Source organism: Papaver somniferum, unplaced genomic scaffold, assembly GCF_003573695.1.
Source record: "Papaver somniferum cultivar HN1 unplaced genomic scaffold, ASM357369v1 unplaced-scaffold_114, whole genome shotgun sequence".
Taxonomy (NCBI): Eukaryota; Viridiplantae; Streptophyta; class Magnoliopsida; order Ranunculales; family Papaveraceae; genus Papaver; species Papaver somniferum.
In genome coordinates this window covers 3,664,818-3,682,349 of record NW_020620381.1, presented here as the reverse complement: position 1 = coordinate 3,682,349, position 17,532 = coordinate 3,664,818, and the positions used below count along the sequence as shown (strand labels likewise).

The 17,532-nt window shown below is 38.9% G+C and overlaps 1 protein-coding gene across 1 annotated transcript; it reads right to left on the bottom strand.

The window, feature by feature from the left end:
• Positions 1-6,280: 6,280 nt before the first annotated feature.
• On the bottom strand, positions 6,281-15,486 carry LOC113328856. The gene is made up of 18 exons (XM_026575853.1): positions 15,463-15,486; positions 15,256-15,380; positions 14,838-14,888; positions 14,634-14,753; positions 14,418-14,537; positions 14,101-14,236; positions 13,797-13,967; positions 13,470-13,631; positions 13,124-13,230; positions 12,944-13,034; positions 12,717-12,858; positions 12,463-12,622; positions 12,272-12,388; positions 12,042-12,165; positions 11,711-11,950; positions 6,712-7,203; positions 6,583-6,633; positions 6,281-6,496 (listed from the first exon to the last, which is right to left on the bottom strand). The coding sequence occupies exons 2-18, from the start codon at positions 15,372-15,374 to the stop codon at positions 6,281-6,283; spliced, it is 2,619 nt and encodes an 872-aa protein (XP_026431638.1). The 5' UTR covers positions 15,375-15,380; positions 15,463-15,486.
• Between the last annotated feature and the right edge of the window lie 2,046 nt (positions 15,487-17,532).

Genomic DNA, 17,532 nt, shown 5'->3' with positions numbered 1-17,532 from the left:
AACCTTGGATGACATAGCCAAGGAGTGATCGGTTCCTTAATTGGATATGTCACCTCTTACGGTGTTGGGCCTCGATTGTAAAAAAAATTCGTTTAGCCATTATGTTGTTGTATGTTTTGTTTTGTAGTGCCTGTTTAGGTTACACTTGTCCCTTGGCTGAGTGGTCAGATGTTTGACTCACTGTTTATGCTCTTTAGGCATGTTTCGAAGAGTGATACCTCGGTCGAGTGCTTCTTTCCTTGGCCGAAGGTAAGTATCTTGAATCTGGGTATCTCTTGTTATGGAAGGACGTCATCTTGATATCATGATCTTGATGGCATTACCGTAGCTTTGTCGTCAGTGTAGGGTAGCTTAGGTTATTTGACCCGCATCATTCGTTGTGGAATGGAAGGTGTGGCTAGCACCGTGCCATAGCTTTTGATGGACTTTGCTCTGGAATGTAAGTGTGGTTTGATTAATCTATATGTATGTATAAAGCAAAAAGGCGAGAAAATAAACATTAAATAATAATACTAAAAAAATAATAAATAAATGAAACTTAATTAAGAAATGAAACTGTAGTATTGACAAGAATACACAAAAGGAGTAGTTTTATTATTTTTAAAAGAGGGTTTGGAGACCCTTAGTACATTTGGGTAAGGTTTGTAACCTTATTACAAGTAGGGATAGAACCCCTTCTTCAAGGTTTTACCCCCTTGGAAGGCTATTTAAGTACCATATGCTCATTTGGTATTCAAAAGAATATGTTTTGGTTGCTTGACATTTGGTTGGAGTGACTTTCGCGCTCCATTCTCATTGTTTCATGAAAGACCCAGTTTGATTTTCTCTTGTTCTGGCGAGGTGTCCCTCCGAACTACTTTGCATTTAGCGGGTTGTTTTTTTGTCGGAGTTGCCAACTGTTGGCTCGCCCGTTCTGTTTTGTATGCGTCCGAACCTTCTCGGGCTAGGATCTTATTTCGATCCCCAAGTTTGTCTATTGGGATCGCGTTCTTGTGGACCACGGGGGCCTTTCCCTCATCATGTGTTGATTGTTTTGGCTGAATTTGGTCAACGAGCTGTAATTCAGAGACCTGCATCCATGCTGTATAGTAGCCATTGTCAGTTATTCGAGGTTCTGTATCATTTTGCAGGGTCTCTTCGAGACCACCTCGTCTTCTGATACAAGGCCAAAGATAGAAGGCATGCCCTAGATTTATAGGATGTGCCAAACCTCCTATTTTTTATTTTGGACGTTCTTCTTCGTCCTTTTGGTCAAAAAATGTTTTTTTGTCTCCTGGTGATCTTGACCAGGGTTGGTACTTGATCCTAAGTTGTATTACTTGGGCCTTCCATCTAGATACCTTTTTGGTGTCGTCAGTATTGTTATGCTTGAATTATGTAACGTTTCTAGTGACAACAGTCACAACGTGCTTTTGTGCGTGGCATATATTAGTGATAATACAATTTTCTCCTTCTTCGAATAATTCTTCTCTGTTGGGTTCAGAATTCTCTTTATGGAGCGGAACTTCCTTTTTGTATTTTCATTGATTTGGGTCATCACCGCACCAACGGATATGTTGGTAGTTGTTAAGTAGACGAAAATTTTCTCGCCTGCCTTTTCTTTTATCGAAGGCACGAGTAGTTTTCCTTCCGCCTTTGTTACTTCATTTTCTAGGTCAGACGTTGTGCCTTTATCGAGGGGACCTTGTGAGGTGTTGTCCCGAGTTTCTCCTTCAAGGAGGATGTGCTTGTACCCAGAGTAGCTATCCATCAGTGATAGAAATTCTAAACTAGGCGCCACATCAATGAGTCGCCCCATGTTATCTCTTGCGATTAGGGGGTCCGATCTTCCTTCCCCGTCGTTGGGAAGGTTTTGCAGGGCTTTTTGATGACATGATTTTTTTCAAGTCAGATGTAATGTCCGAGTTCTCGGCCTCGTTCGTGCTCGTCATGTAGACACTTGCACTTTCTTTGCCTTTTTCCTTATCCTTCCTGGATTTTGACGAATTCACCCTTTGTTCACCATTCTGAACGTCCATATTGTAACAGTATTTAGCTTCGTCCGAATCACCTTGGATTTCGGCGATTCCACCAGGTGTAGGAAAACATAGTTTCTGATGGTACGTCGAGGCAACCCCTTTGATCCCATGGATCCAGGATCGCCCGATGATGGTAATGTATGACGAAATAACGTCCACTACGCAGAATGTGGTGAGTGTAAGGATTGCTCCTACACGAATCTCCAGAGTTATTTCTCCTCTTGGGCGGGTGGATGAGCCATTGAATCCAAATATGTTATAGGTAGAGGGTACAAGGCACTCATCTCCAAGGCCCATCTGTTTGAATGTTTCGTAGAACAATATTTCGACAAAACTACCTCCGTCGATCAAGATTTTGGGCATTTCCCATGGCAGTGCTCTAGATTTTTCTTCCCCACCTTCGTGCTCGGGAAGTGCAATGGCCATCGTGACCACTAGTGGGTCGTTTTGGTTTTGTCATCCATCAGTTGCCTCCGAGGCTGAAAAGATGATGGGTAGTTTCATCCACTCCTCAATCGGAGGTTCTCTGGCCACACTGAAAATTTTATCACCTTCGAAGTTTCTTTTGTGGATTCATCCTGTTATATTTCCTTCTGGTATAGGAGTAGTGATTGCTGAGTGGGATATCGTGTTACATCCTAAGTATTGTGCTTCACGAGGGATCTCCACACAATGTATTGTTGCTCTTGCGGTGGGTGGGATCGTTGGTTGTGCGATGTATTCTTGGAGCTTGCCCTCGTCGATCATGTCCTGCACCATTTTCTTTAAGTCTCTACACGAGTCTGTCGTGTGGCTGTGGAATTAGTGGAACTCGCAAAAGTCAGTTCTATTTTTGGTTCGTTCTGGTTGTTGGCCTCTGTTCCATGCATAAGTGATTTTATGCTTTCCGTCGATCTTTTTGAGGATCTCAGATATGGGGGTGTTCAGCTTCGTGTAGACTGGGTCAACGAATTTTCCCTTCTTTTGTTGGGCCTGATATCGCCCTGTCAATCCTCCAGTCCGATGATTATCGAACTGGTCTGACCCGTTATTGGATCGCCCCGCTCCTTGGGCTGGCATCTGAGGGTTCTGTGGTTCTACCACATTTGCTCCTCTACTGGTTCCTTCTGCCATCTTGTCATAAGTACCATCTTGGAGTTCCTCCAAGGCCACATAATCCTCTTGGATTTCTCGTAGTTTTCCCAAGTTCTTTGGCATGGTTTCATACATACAGACAAATATAGGGTATGTCTTTCTAAGACTATTTTTAAAGCCAAAGATCGCATAGTCTTTAGGGACCTTCCCGATCTCGGCACACAGTTTCCTCCATCGTGTCACCAGGGAGCAGAGTGACTCGTTTGGGCCTCGAGACATCCGGAACAGCGCGTCAACTTCTGGTCGGACTCGGCTATTATGAATATATGTTTCTAAAAACATCTCGGATAGGTGAGCAAACGATTTAACTGAGCCCTTGGGAAAATTTTTGAACCACATTCGGGCCTCATCTCTTAAACTTGCTGGGAAAAATTTACACAATACCACATCATAGTGGTCCCATTGGGTTGGTGCCATACGGTAAGTTCTAATATGCTCAATTGTGTCTCCCGTTCCGGTGAACGGGGCAGTAAACGTCGGTAAGGAGCATTTCCTTGGAAATGGTAATCTTAACAAATTTTCTGATAAGGGAGATTGTCCTGCTTCTTGCATGACTTCCGCCAATTTCTTGCTCTCATGTTTTCCTGTGGCTTCTCTGTACATTGCTTCAAGTCGGTTGAGTCGAGCCTGGAGTTGGTCATCACTTCGTCTTGTTTCGGCCTTCTTTTTTCTTCCCAAAGCTCTCTCGGGTGAGAAAGATGGTTCGTGGTTGCGATATCTTGATCGTCTTGAGTCATCGTCTGATTGTTCGGCATACCATACAACCTTAGAACGGGTTCAACTCGAGGTCTCCCCTCGCTTGGGATTTGGGGCTGCGAGGTTCGTGGCATCATAGTTAGTTCTAACTTCGTTGATTCGATTATTTTCTTGTTTGTGCTTGGAAGAAGATCTCTCGGATGGGCTATCCTCATGGTCGAAGACACCCTTGCTTCCTCTAGGAAAGCGATCCGATGTATCCTCGTTAGAGGTGTCAGGGATGTTGATTTTTTCGTCATCTTGCAAGTGTTCAAAGGGGTTTTCTTCCTATGGGATCTCTTCGATGGTGGCGAGTGGAACCTTCTTCTTTATTTTATGTTTCAGACTACGGTTTCTCCGTTCCATCCTCCTATTACGCCTTTCTAATTTCTCCATTATCTCATCCTGGGATTTTTGGGCTTTCCGGATGGTTGTGATCGTAGTATTAGCATCGCCGAGGTCTGGAGGGTTGTCATTATTGGCCTCTCTATTTACTGTTTTCCTTGGAAAACGGTTCAACCCACCTGGTTGAGTTAGATGAACATCATCATGTCTCTCAAGGGTTTTCCCTCGCCTTCGGACCTAGAATTGTCAGTTAGTCCTTCCCTCTCCTGGTCATCGGGTCGTCCCTCTCCTGGGACTTCACCGTTTAGCATGGCCTCGACTTGCTCCATGTCGTCGAGTCTTTCTGGCTGGGCTCCACCATTTTCACCTTGTCTTCTGCGAGCAGATTGTCGCGTCACCAGTATCTATCCTGCAATATATGCAATAGTACTTAATTTGTCTTTTCTTCAGAAAAGTGGGACCCTAGATTTGTAGGTCATGTGCAATTACTAAGTCATAGTTTAGACTGGACAGTTTGGTACAGGAAGACTTTGTAGTAAATTTTGGAGACGTGTGAAAATTTCAAAACATTCCCTCTTTGCACGAGGAGCTTATGATGAAGAAAAGGTGTTTTATCAGTTCTCTTTTTTTCGAGAAAAATACCTCCTCCAACACGCTATGCCTCTATTGGGAAAAAACCAAATTATGACGATTGAGTATATCTTCCCATTCTAGGAAACATCGCTCATCATCTTTTAACTTTTGATTTTGGACAAACTTTGAGTTTGATGATTGATTATGTATTCATTAATCCTTCCCATTGACTTAGGTTTAAGTTCTTAAGAAGGAAATATTGGACTATCTTGAGTTTGATGATGAACATCATGAAAAATTCGTCATTTCAACTCTTATAAGGTGATATTTTCCTTATGCAGTTTACTAACTAGCATCTCTTCCCAGCTCTCTCATGGAGGAGATCGTTTGAGCACCGAAGTGTTTTAAACTCCATTTTTACTCCGATCTACAACTCTCCTGAGCTCTTTGAGGAAGGCATAAAAATATTTGAAATAACAAAAATCTCAAAGAAAATAGGTGAAAAAACGTGGATCTGTTGATTTTGAAGTTCTTTTAGACTTCTCAGATCGTGGAGATCATGTTTTAGTTCGAGCTCTACTCATTCATCTCAACAGGACTCTACTCAGTAGTATGAAAGAAACATCTATCTCATGGAGATTATGAAAACAATATAAAGCTATTATTAGGGAAGTAGATTAGATCTTCATACGTTCCTGTTTCTAGCGCCAAAATGTAGTTGCACATTTTCTGATGACTACACCCAAGTGAAATTAAAGCCTAAAAACTACTAAAACATACAAGATTCACGATGAACAAGATGTAAAGAGTATGAAATATAAAGATTGACACAAGCATATAACGTGGTTCGGCCATCGAGACCTACACCCACGGGAAAGAAGATGTTTTCTTATTGATTATAAGGTCTTACCCTTGAAAGAGTTACAAATCTCTTCTAGAAAGACCATCTAATCTTACATAAGTTGTCCATCTCCTTCTACATGGACTGGAATTTATAGGCGAAATAAACTCGTGGTGGCTTGATCGTCCGAGCTTGGTGAGTTGTCATTCATCGGCCTTGCTGCTTCGGACTGGTTCTATACTATCCCTCGTGATGGCTTTTCTGGTTCTTCCTCCGAGTTGACTCGCTCCTCTTCGTATCCCGCTGCTCTTCTAAGGAGAACCTTGTTCTATATCACCTCTGGGTAGTAGTATAGATCGTCCGAGTCTTCCGTCACGATGCAGATCTGCCCACGTCTCGTCCTTATCCTTCATTAAATGCGGTCTTCCTTTTTAGATTTGACCGCCTGAGCGGATTAGACTGCTCCTTACATGCGTCATTCATGTGACGCTGTAACAGGTGCCTCGACTGAGACAAACTCTCCTTTTTAGAGGATGATTCGATGCTCCTATCTCACCATCTTATCATGCATTCATCCCTTGAGATGTTGACACGTGGACATCGGGAATTTTACCCACACGGAAGCTCCCAAATATCATTCATAATAGACCACTCCGCAAGGCCCATAGACGCCGGAGAAAAGCCATTGAAAATTGTCAATACAATGTTTAAAACCGATGTTAATAGAAAAGGTACCAACAATATGATCAACTAGATGAACTACATTAGGATTCCAAAGAACTAAAACACCACCTGACCTACCAATTGCATCTAAAGAAATCCATTCGACTAAACCAGGACCCATATTTTCCTAACAATAGCATCAGTGCACTTAGTAAGTAAGGTTTCTTGGAAAACAATGATATCAGGTTTGTGTATCATACACCACCTTTTGACCCTCCCTCTTCTCTTAACATCCCTAAGGATCTTCACATTCCATGAGATGATCTTTAAAATTAAAACAGAATTAAGAAAAAGAAACCCAAAAGGAGCAAACCTGAGAAGAGCTTAGACCCCATGCCTGACCTCCCTGCATTCAAAATCAAACACTCTTGGGGTTTTAATTGCTGACTTGATTAGCATTCGAACAATGTCATCCAAGTCACCGTCGATACCCATACCAGAAACATCGTTAACAACTTTAATCATCTCGATGGCTGGCAAAAAACGGTCCTTCATGTAATTAATCACCACTGCCTCCTCCTCCTTATCAACTAAAGTTTGAGCAAAGAAATCAGCCGATGGCGTATTAATTGGAGAAACATGAGGAGACTGGGATGGAGAATTAATTGGAGACTGGGATGGAGAATTAGGCCTAATGTCAGGGATTAACGATTGTGAATCCACCCCCATATCCCCAAATCCGGATGGAGATACAAAATTAGAGTTGAAGTCGCTCAAATCATCCAGGGATTTGAAGTTATCACCTTCAACTTGAGTTTCCAACACCCGAGATTCAGACCGAATAATGGAATTTGCTGCAGCTTGTGAAGAATCAGATGTGAAACCCTTATGAACCTGATAATCAATTCCATCGTCACAGGAAGATTCTTCATCACTGAATTGAACTTGGTCTTTTGATTAGATGGAACCAATTTACTAGGCCCGTAAACTTCCATCCTCTCCAACGCCATTTCCTCATCTATAAGAAGCCCATTACAAATAATTTCAGTTGGTCGTAATGATCGAGCCTTTTGTGGATGTGGAGAGGAGCGCATCACGTCACTCAAGCCTCAAGGCTCTAGCAACACGTTACCCATTTGAATGGTCAAATATTATTTCCCATTGACTGAACGGAGTCAGAAGTACCATCAGCTCCAATAACTAATTGCTGCTCAACAACGTTGTTGGTTGAAACAGACTTTCAGAAGTACCATCAGCTCCAAATCTCCTCTTGACTAAGAAGATTCATTTTAGAAGACCGAGGCTTAAAAGCAAAAGATACCCCATTAATGGACCAGGCTTCTATCTTGAAAAGCGATTCCCTTTCACTGTGATTCTGAACATAGACGAATGCCTTAGTTTCAGAAAATGGTTGAATATGAAAATCCTTTAAAAATTTTAAGAAAATACCCAGCTTAGATCCGATGCCACTCCAAGAACAAACTTTCATAGAATATGTGGTCCCCTACTAACTTCAGGGGATGGGCCCAGCGGGACCCGTAAATGATGAAAAACTTAAAAATCACTCCTTATTTAAAACCGAACTCAATATCTTGCACCTGTACTTGCACTGATATCTCCGAAAAAAAAAAAGTCTTCGTCTACACCAGCACTTGCACCACCTGTAGTGGACAGAATAGATTGAAGAAGACGAGAGAGCATTCGAGAATGAAGCAAATATGATTCATAAGATGGGGTAGAGAAAATTAGAAATTCCCAGTCTAATTTCTAACAAGAATCAAATTCCCCAATTTAATTATTATCTAACAGAAACCAAAATCCCCAATTAGATCAAAATCATTACCAACAAAAATCAAAATCCACGATAGAAAATCTTCCCCTGGTTGATTTCGTTCCATCACGACCAATACTATAACAACAATAGGAAATTCTCAAACTCATCAGGCCATTATACAATGAATAATATCTAGAACTACAGTATCAACAATAAACTCTCATTGAACGATTCTAAAATCTTCATACCGGCATCACCAGAAACCAACTAAAATGCCATTAAATCAAATAGATAATTTATCGAGTATATAATAAATTGAAAGGAATCATTCATTTAAATCATCATCACCATGGAATCTGCTAATCTGCAACAGCATCGTCGCCACCGTCTTCAAATACTCATTAACAAATACACTAGCAGCGTAATCTTTAAATTAGGGATCTATTAGATTGAAAGTTGATTTTAATATGGTTCCAGTGTAAACCATACACTTCCAGTCTATGATTATTAAAAAAAAAAAAAAACTTCCAGTCTAAACCCTGAAAGAAAACATGGTGAACAATAGCAAAAAAAAAAAAAAAAAAAATATCAGATCGGGAGTACCAAAGAAGAAGAAAGAGGAGAAAAATAACCTAAAATCTAAAAGAACCACGACCATATACGTGCACTGTTAGGACATGACAAGTAATTGTTACTAAAGTTTAATTTTGTTTGGTATTTTCGTATTTAGTTAACAGAAAAAGTGACAGGTTAGGGTCAAACCGGGTCAACACGGGTCAATGTTGGTCTTTAGACCAAACGTAAAGCCTGGACAAATGTTAGACCAAACTCAGGTTTTAGACAAAATGTGAGTACCAAAAACCAAATAATCCTTAAAAAATGCCCCCGTCTTTTAAAACTTTGTTAAAGTACCCTTATCTTGATCGTTTTATTCAAAAAACGGTAAATAACACTTAGAAGATATTAACGTTTAGGTGGCAGCGGCAAAAAGTCCAATGAACCCCTTATTAGAGTTGGACCGATCCTATGAGTGCTGGCGATATGACTCAGCAAACGACCCATATTCATCTGTGTATGGCATTTGACTCAGCAAATGTCTTATTTTAATCTTTATCTTCATCTGTTTCAAGCTCATAAAGATTATGAAGAATAATGGTTTAAGGAGAACTTCGATTTTTTATAGCACGCTATATCCAGAAAAACCCAAAACTGAGAACCTAAATTCAAACCATAACAGAAAACCCCCAACATAAACTCCATCAGTTATCGTGTTGACCTCAATCAATCATGTTCTTCCCCAAATCCTAGAACCCTAAATCCACTGAAGAACCTGATTTTAGAAATTCACCTAATTTAAATCGAAGAATCGTAGACATCATGAAATAAAATTACCTATTTCATGAATTAGCAAAACATATGATAGTAGAAGATAAAACCCCTAATATATCTCAACAACCCTAATCAAAAGAAATTCCAAATTAACATTCATAAACCCTAATTAATAAATTGAAGTTTATTAAGATTTGGTCCATTAATCATCAAACATCTATGTTAACAACCAAAAAATTGAAATTTATCATGTTGTTATACAATGGTAAATTCAAACCAACAATTACTCCATAAATTCATATTCTTCTCATCTTTGGCTTCGTTTTTCTTCTTCTTGTCAAACAACAAAATCAAAACTAATACTTTACGCCGTTGCTTCTTCTATTGGTCTAACAGCAGAACCAAATAAAAATAAAGCCGTAACTTCAATCATATTACTATATAAATCAAACCCTAACTTGAGAAAAACCAGTTGTTGTCTAAGATTCGATGAAAACAATTATTTTTTTAGGTGAACAGAGATTTGAAGAAGACGATGAAAAAAAAAGAGGGAGGCTCTTAATATTAAGGTTTTCTTTTGAATAGAACGAGGTAGGCGCAGTTAGTATTAGGGTTTTCTTTTGTTATATAGAATAGGGAAATTAAGTAATTTCAATTATTTTCTTGACCAAGTAAATATGATGTGACCAACTTTGGTGGGCCCAGACCGATATCTAAGCTTCAAGGTCACTTTAACAAAGTTTTAAGAAACGGAAGCATTTTTTTGTGAGTATCCGAAAAACGGGGTACTTATCAAAATTCCCTTTGTTTAATGTGTTGTTAACACGTAATATTTGTAAGGTTAAATAGGTAATTTTCATTTGAACATCTCATCTCGGTCAACGAGAAATCACGTCAATTTCGCGATAAGTTGTCTGAGATAACAGTTTTGGACGGAAACTGTTGGATAAGCCTAAATTTGAAAAGTGGAAAAAAAAACGGGCCTATGGTTGTCCATCGGGTTGAAAAGTAGGCCTATATATGTTTATAATCCAATGATTTTTTTGGATTTCTTAGAATCTGGATTTTAGGGGTTTTTTTCTTTTCTGTCGTTTGGGCCTGCAAGTTTGGTTTTCTTTTTTGTCGGTTAAAAATCGTACCATGGGAAGCTTTAATTGGCTCCCTTGCCTGGAAAATCCCCTTTGTTTATTTTCATATGCCTTTATAGATATCTTCTTGGTCCATAGAAAAGGCTGTGAAAACGGAAATTCTGCTCGACATTCCTATAATTTCTCACCACCAGAACAATACCAATTAGTTGAGCTAAGATAATATGTTCGGGGCAATAACTTTGTCGGTCTAGCAATCATCAAGTCACAGAAAATAAATTTCATGTGCATTTTTTCTGGTAGTTACGTACTGAAAATGAATATTGTGACAAAGATACAAGGTCGCCTGAGACTATAGGCGACCAAGGTCAATGCCCTAGACACCCCCAAAAAAAAAAAAAAAAACTTTTGTCAGCCTCCTTATGTTCGAGCCTCTATACGGGCAAAACTTTTTACCTGTACAAAAAAACCAAATAATAAAATAGGCTAGCCCGACCTAATTCCAGATTAACTTTGCAACCATAATTTTTTAGCACTTCAAAATCAAATGACAAAACAGGCTACCTCGGTTTGTTCGGGCAAGCTGGCACAACATAGTGCAGGCCTGGCTCAGTCCAGGCTGAGCTCAGTTAAGGGTATCCATGACAGCTTGGCCTGCTTAGTTGACAGGCCTACCAAGGCCTGGACGGGATGGGCCATCCTGTTTTACACCTCTACAGTCACATTCGGTGGAAAATTAAGAATCCAGTTTTGTAATAGGGTTGGACTTTTATACATGATGTTGTAAACATTCCAGAGCGGTATGCCCAAGTCCAATTTGTTCTTAGGCCCAAAAACTCTTTCGCTTCTCATTTTTTTTTTTATGTCAAAGAAGATATTGATTTCTGCCCATAACGAGTGCTAGAACATTTCAAGATTACAACAAGAGTGGTGGTGAAACAATGGATCACAACCTAATGCCTCCAGGTTTTAAACTCTCCTAGGGCTTCATAGCAGTTGGACCAACATATACTTTATTTTAAATTACTGGTTAAAACTGCAGAAAGATCCTATAACTGGCTCCCATAAGGTGCAACTTCTATAGAACGTAGGTTGGAGGCCGTTGCAAGCAAATGTGATCATGCATGAAACCCCCATACGCCATATTACAAGTATGAACTGTAGAAAGATCCTATAATCAACCGGCCCGGAAATGGTATGTCCTCTATACAACATTGGATGGAGGCCTTTCCAAGCGGATGTAATCGTACATGAAACCATCAAACGCCATATAAGTCCTTGTTTGTGTTAGGAATACTGTGTTTTCACCTTGGCGAAGTAGGTTCCCTGGTACATCAACTGTATATAACCAGTACAATCCATGAATTCCGTGTCTTGCTATTGCATTGTCTCTTCCTATTCTTCCAGTTGTGAAGAGAGGCCTTACTTTTTTTTCGTCATTGACACGAACCTATTATACATTGATATATAATTTAGTAACCCCAAGAAAACATTAAATCAGGCATAAAATTATAAAAAAAAAATCATTGAATATGGTGTACCTGTAATTCAGCGCAAGTAGCAGAAGCAAATGCTATTCGCAGTTTATAAGTTCCTGTTGGTAATACTTTGTCGGTTTTGAACACAATGCTCCATGTTGTTGGAACAAGTATGTTACCATGTTTCCTACACCGTGTAGAAAATAAAATGATTTATGACGTCGATATTCTGAGAAATGATCAAGACGACTAGACGAGCATTTGTAAAATGTTGTCGTAAAAAATATTCCAACCTTGGCACATGTGCATAGAACCAATCTCTCTGGTGCTGGCTAACGCCAATAGTGAAAACGAGATCTTTAGTCGGATACAATTCTGAGTACCGCTCCCATATTCCGTATTGTCGGAACCTGTAGACAGAAAGATACAGTGTTAATCATAAAATGTTGATCACAACATCTTATGGGAGGAAGTAGATATTTACCAGTCTTCACGAAGATCAACATAGAGTTTGTTGACGTAGTTTTTGTTAGGTTCAGGTACACGGAATTCAGCTGCAGATCTATCGGCAAAACCTATCTCCCACAATGTAGGACCATCTCTTGGAGGTTCATATACAAGCTTACCCAAATTCTGACTACATCCTGTAACATGTCACATTTCACCCTACTATTTAGATGTCTAAGAACCGGAGAATATGACCGAATATGCTTAAAAAGAAGTCAGAAAAATTTAAACCTGGAGATATCCGAATACTAATATTGTGCTTAAATTCTCCAATAAAACCAGGAACCCATGCAAAGAGATTATATTCTCCTGCACGAACATTAGGGATAGCAAATGATCCTTCCCAGTTGGCTTTAGTCCAAAACTGATAGCCCTGGAATAAATTACAAGGACGAATTATACTACATTTCATCAATTAACAAGGTGATAACTAAATAAGACCAGAAAGTATAAATAACCTTGCAATCTCTTTGCCAAGATCCAACATCTCCTGGGGGAGCCAAACCAACATAAGCACCATTCCCGGCGATGTCAAGACTATTAATATACCTGATGGGAAAATTCTTGATAAGTTGATTAATGAAGTTTGGCTTGGCTACACTTGAACAGATTAAAAGAAGTGATGAAACGAAACACACCTATCTCGGACTAACAAGGTTCCTGTAACAGTACCCCGTTCATCTGAGGCAGGAAAGTCAGCCGAAGCAGGGAAACTATAAGGCCAACTTTTGACTTCCTTCGCCAACTAAAAGAAAAAAATTAGAGTTGAAAGCTTAAACGTTATATGCAGATCAAATAAGAAAAAGTTCTTTGGTAAAACATGAAGAGATGATTTTATGTTTCTACATCTACTTTTGCCAAGGAAATCCCTACAATCCTCCGTCTCAGAGTCCATGTATTTAATAGGCCAGATCCTTCATTCAGCAGCTTTAAACATTGTTAGTAATGCATAATATATAGTGTGGAGAAAGGCAAGGGTGAAACCTGAGCTTTTGCATCCACCCAGAGTGCTGTATAGAGATCCTTTTCTGTTTCGGGAACTGAGTTAACATAGACGAACACAGGGCCAAAAACTTTTTTCCATGGTTCTCCATTTTGGAATTTCGGGGATAGCTCCTGTCCAGTGTAATGGCTACTAAAGAATATCTGAATTAGAACATAGCACGAAGCCAAGTCAGAACATTTTGTACCTATGTAATGGCTACATTGTTCAAATGAACCTTACTCTCGAAATCCTCCCAAATACCAGAAATTTTGGAGTGGCTAGACTGAGATGTATGATTGAGATAGAGGAAGAGGGGAGATGCTTACAGAGAGACTTGTAGGGCCTGTATGGGATGTGAGGTCCTGTTTGTGAGGGCCACCAACAAGGAACTCATTGCTGGCTGTTATAATCCAAAATCCTATGCGTGGATTGGCACTAATCCATCCATGTACCCCCGTGTCTTTATTCTCCACTGAATACTGGTACTTATCATCTACCTGCACCACAAAAATCAAACATAGATTCCTAATCAACGTCATGCATGTTCTCTGGTTTCAATCTAAGATTCAACAAATTCTGTAATAAATAGAAAAAAATGCATATGCCTGCGTGGTGTGTCTAGTTTCTTACCTCTCCTTTAAGAGATGGATTGACTGGATTTGTCAACAGAACTGCTTCTGGATAGGCTAGAGGTTTCCCTCGAAGACGATCTTGTAACGTGGGCATCTCTCTTTGCCTTGTATCGGTTATGGTCATGTGGTGAAACCTAGCAATTTTAGAGTGCAGTGAGTGAATGCGTTGACACGACAAAGAACTCAAATATCAAGTTTACCCAAGTATAAGAACAATATCTCAGTGCGCAATTTGATTGCTCATACCAAGAACAACAATCCATGGAAGCCCTATATCGAATGTAAGAAATACATGGAATAGAAAGATTCATTTACATGTCTTGGCTGAGCTTGAAAGCAATTCTGGCTTCGCCAATGCCAAACTCGGGCCACCCTTTCAAATGATCAAAAATAACATACGTATAGAAACCGGAGGAATGCCTCAGCATAATGTACCTATATACATTAGCCGAAAATTACGTACAAGTTACAAATTATGGCACAATCAACAGATGTTGCATACAGATAAACAAAGAATACTAACAAACTGACCTTTTGTCCAAATTAATAGGCATGCGTTTTCCTTTAAGCGAAATATCCCAGGTCCATGAAAAAGAAACTTCGATTTGGTTCTCGTTTTGTACTATAACCTTAAATGTTGTTGCCTTCAACCTACAAAAACATTATAATACTTCAAGGGAGAACCACGTGTACCTCAATCTATTAAAAAAACTGAGCTTAAGAAAGAGAGATTACTTGTCAAAATTTCCTTCATGTCCTGGTTCTCCCCACATAACATCATAGTATCTGATTGGCATTGTATTAAAACGCAAAAAGAAATATGAGTCTCGAACAAAATTAGTTACTTCCGGCGAAGGGTACGATGTCGCATTTGAAGGATACAAAACAAAGGTTCAGTAGGAAACAATTAGGAGAATTTGTTTTAAAATCATATACAACTCAACAAAGCATGTTAAACGGTGTAACGTGGACGGTGACATGCCCACCGTTCATGAGCCTGTTGATACCGTTTTCTTATAGAGTTTTGTTTGTAAAATGGATATCATGGTTGACTTCAAATATGCAAGAATCAATTACCTGGCCAAAGGAAACCCATTTTCTTTCTTCCAGGTGGTTAGAATTAAAATTAAAAATATAGAATGTCTAATCTTACCCTCTGCTGTCTTCATGATAGCGGAACTCAAGTAAGTTACGGTCCAAATCCTTGTATTCTATTGCTGTTATTAGACCTTCGGGGTTGGTTAAGATAACTCGAACGAGACCGTTTTCCATCACCACCTGCACGCGAAAGAACTCAGTAATTTGACCTTTTCTGAGAGAATTGTTAATTTGAGATATAAATATTAAGTATGGTGTATACGTTTCGTTCTTGAACAAGTAACCGAAGTCCAAAATTCGTTCCGTCAACAGTAGCATTTCCTTGAAACAGAGGGTTCTTTGGCGGTAACAGACTTTTGACAGAAGTAGTAAACAAAAGGATGGAGAGAATCGGTATAGACCATAACGTCGAAGGCATGTTTTTCTTCTTTCCTCCAGAAAACTCCAATGCATATTAGTCTATTTTATTCCCACCACCATGTTAGGAAATAATATACGAGAGTCTATATTTAGGAGATATGCGCTTTAAGTTGTGTGAGTTATATTAGGAATTGAATATCTTGAGAACCAAGTCTTGTGTCTTGAGAACCAAGTCTTGTAATTGTATAAATAGCTTGAAGAATTAATGAGAAAGACACACCAAGATATTATCAATGTAATCGTTTTACGCTTCCGCGTTTATGCTCTCCTCTCTCTTGCTCGATCCTTAACTTTTTTGGCCCCGTAACTTTCTCAAAACATTAAATAATATTTACACACCCATGCATATTGCTGTTTATGAAAAACTTATTAGTTTACCAAAAAAAAAAAAAAAAAATTTATTCGTGCAATATCAAAGGGAACTTAAAGAAACACAGAAAACATATAGAAAAAATATAAAGCTTCAATTAAATAAAAATACCTTCTTTGTTTTTATAATAGATAGATAGTATTTAATCCGGCAGTAAATATATGTTATATATATATATATATCTTGTATCAATAATCAACCTTCATTATTGTTATCTTCTTTAACTTCCTCTCTGTTCCCATTCGACAGAGAGGAAGCTTCAACTTGAAATTTGTTTTCTTGTTTTCTATCCAATATATAATGATGATTCCAGATACATTATTAACAAACTTGTTGTTTTTTTAGCATGAAGTTTATGAACAATTCTTGCCAAAATTACAATAGGGGATAAGACCTTTAATCCCCAGTATATTGCCAAAGTATAGCAAATATGCTATAAATTGCTTGCAGTGGATGTAACAAAAGATGATCGGGATAGATTGTAACACAGAGAGAGCAAATGAATAAACTGATTTTATTCCTCTAATGAAAATTACAGGGAGACAAGAAAATAATTGGGTTCAGTGTAGTGTATTCAACTTATCTTTACATCTCAATTCATACTAACCAGTCGACTAACAAATTCCTGAAGGTTCTCCTACTTTTATTCCAATAACTTGAACATGGAATCAACTAACTCCTACATAGACTGAACTGAAAGATAAACTTGCGACTAAATCAAAAGACGAAATAAAACTTACTAGAATCTCGGAGCTGCACTACTTTGCGATACTCCCCCTTAGTGCAGACTCCCATCAACCATTCCAAGAGACCTTCTAAATATTTTAAACTTTGCTACCTGAAGCGCCTTTGTAAATATGTCAGCACTTGATCTTCTGATCGAATTGTCTGCAATTGAATATCTTTAGTTAACACCTTTTCTCGAGCAAATTGGTAGCGAGTTTCGATATGTTTGGTACGTGCATGAAACATAGGATTTCCAGCAAGCCGTATTGCACTTTCATTATAACAACAAATGGAAACTGGATAGTTAAATGTTGTAACCATTTCTTGAATGAGTTTTTTCACCCATATGCATTCTTGGGTTGCCATAGAAGCTGCCACATACTCAGCTTCACAACTTGAGAGAGCAACAATAGTTTGCTTCTTACTGCACCATGAGATTGCAGCTAAGCCAGTATTAAAAAATAACCAGTGGTAGAACGTCTATCATTTACGTCACCTGCCCAATCTGCATCAACAAAACCACTTAAAGAAAACAATTTGGTCTTTCTATACATTAACCCAAAATTCAGAGTGCCTTTCACGTAACGAAGTACTCTTTGCTGCAAGTAAATGGCCAACACAAGGCCTGTTCATGAACTGAGATACCACTTCTACAGAGTAAGCAATATCAGGCCTTGTAATAGTTAGATAAAATAAACTTCCAACAAGTTGACGAAAAAGTGTCGCATCCTCCAATACATGTCCTTCTTCTCTTGCTAATTTGAGAGATGGTTCCATTGGTGTAACCATTTCTTTCGAATCTTCCAGGCCAAAACG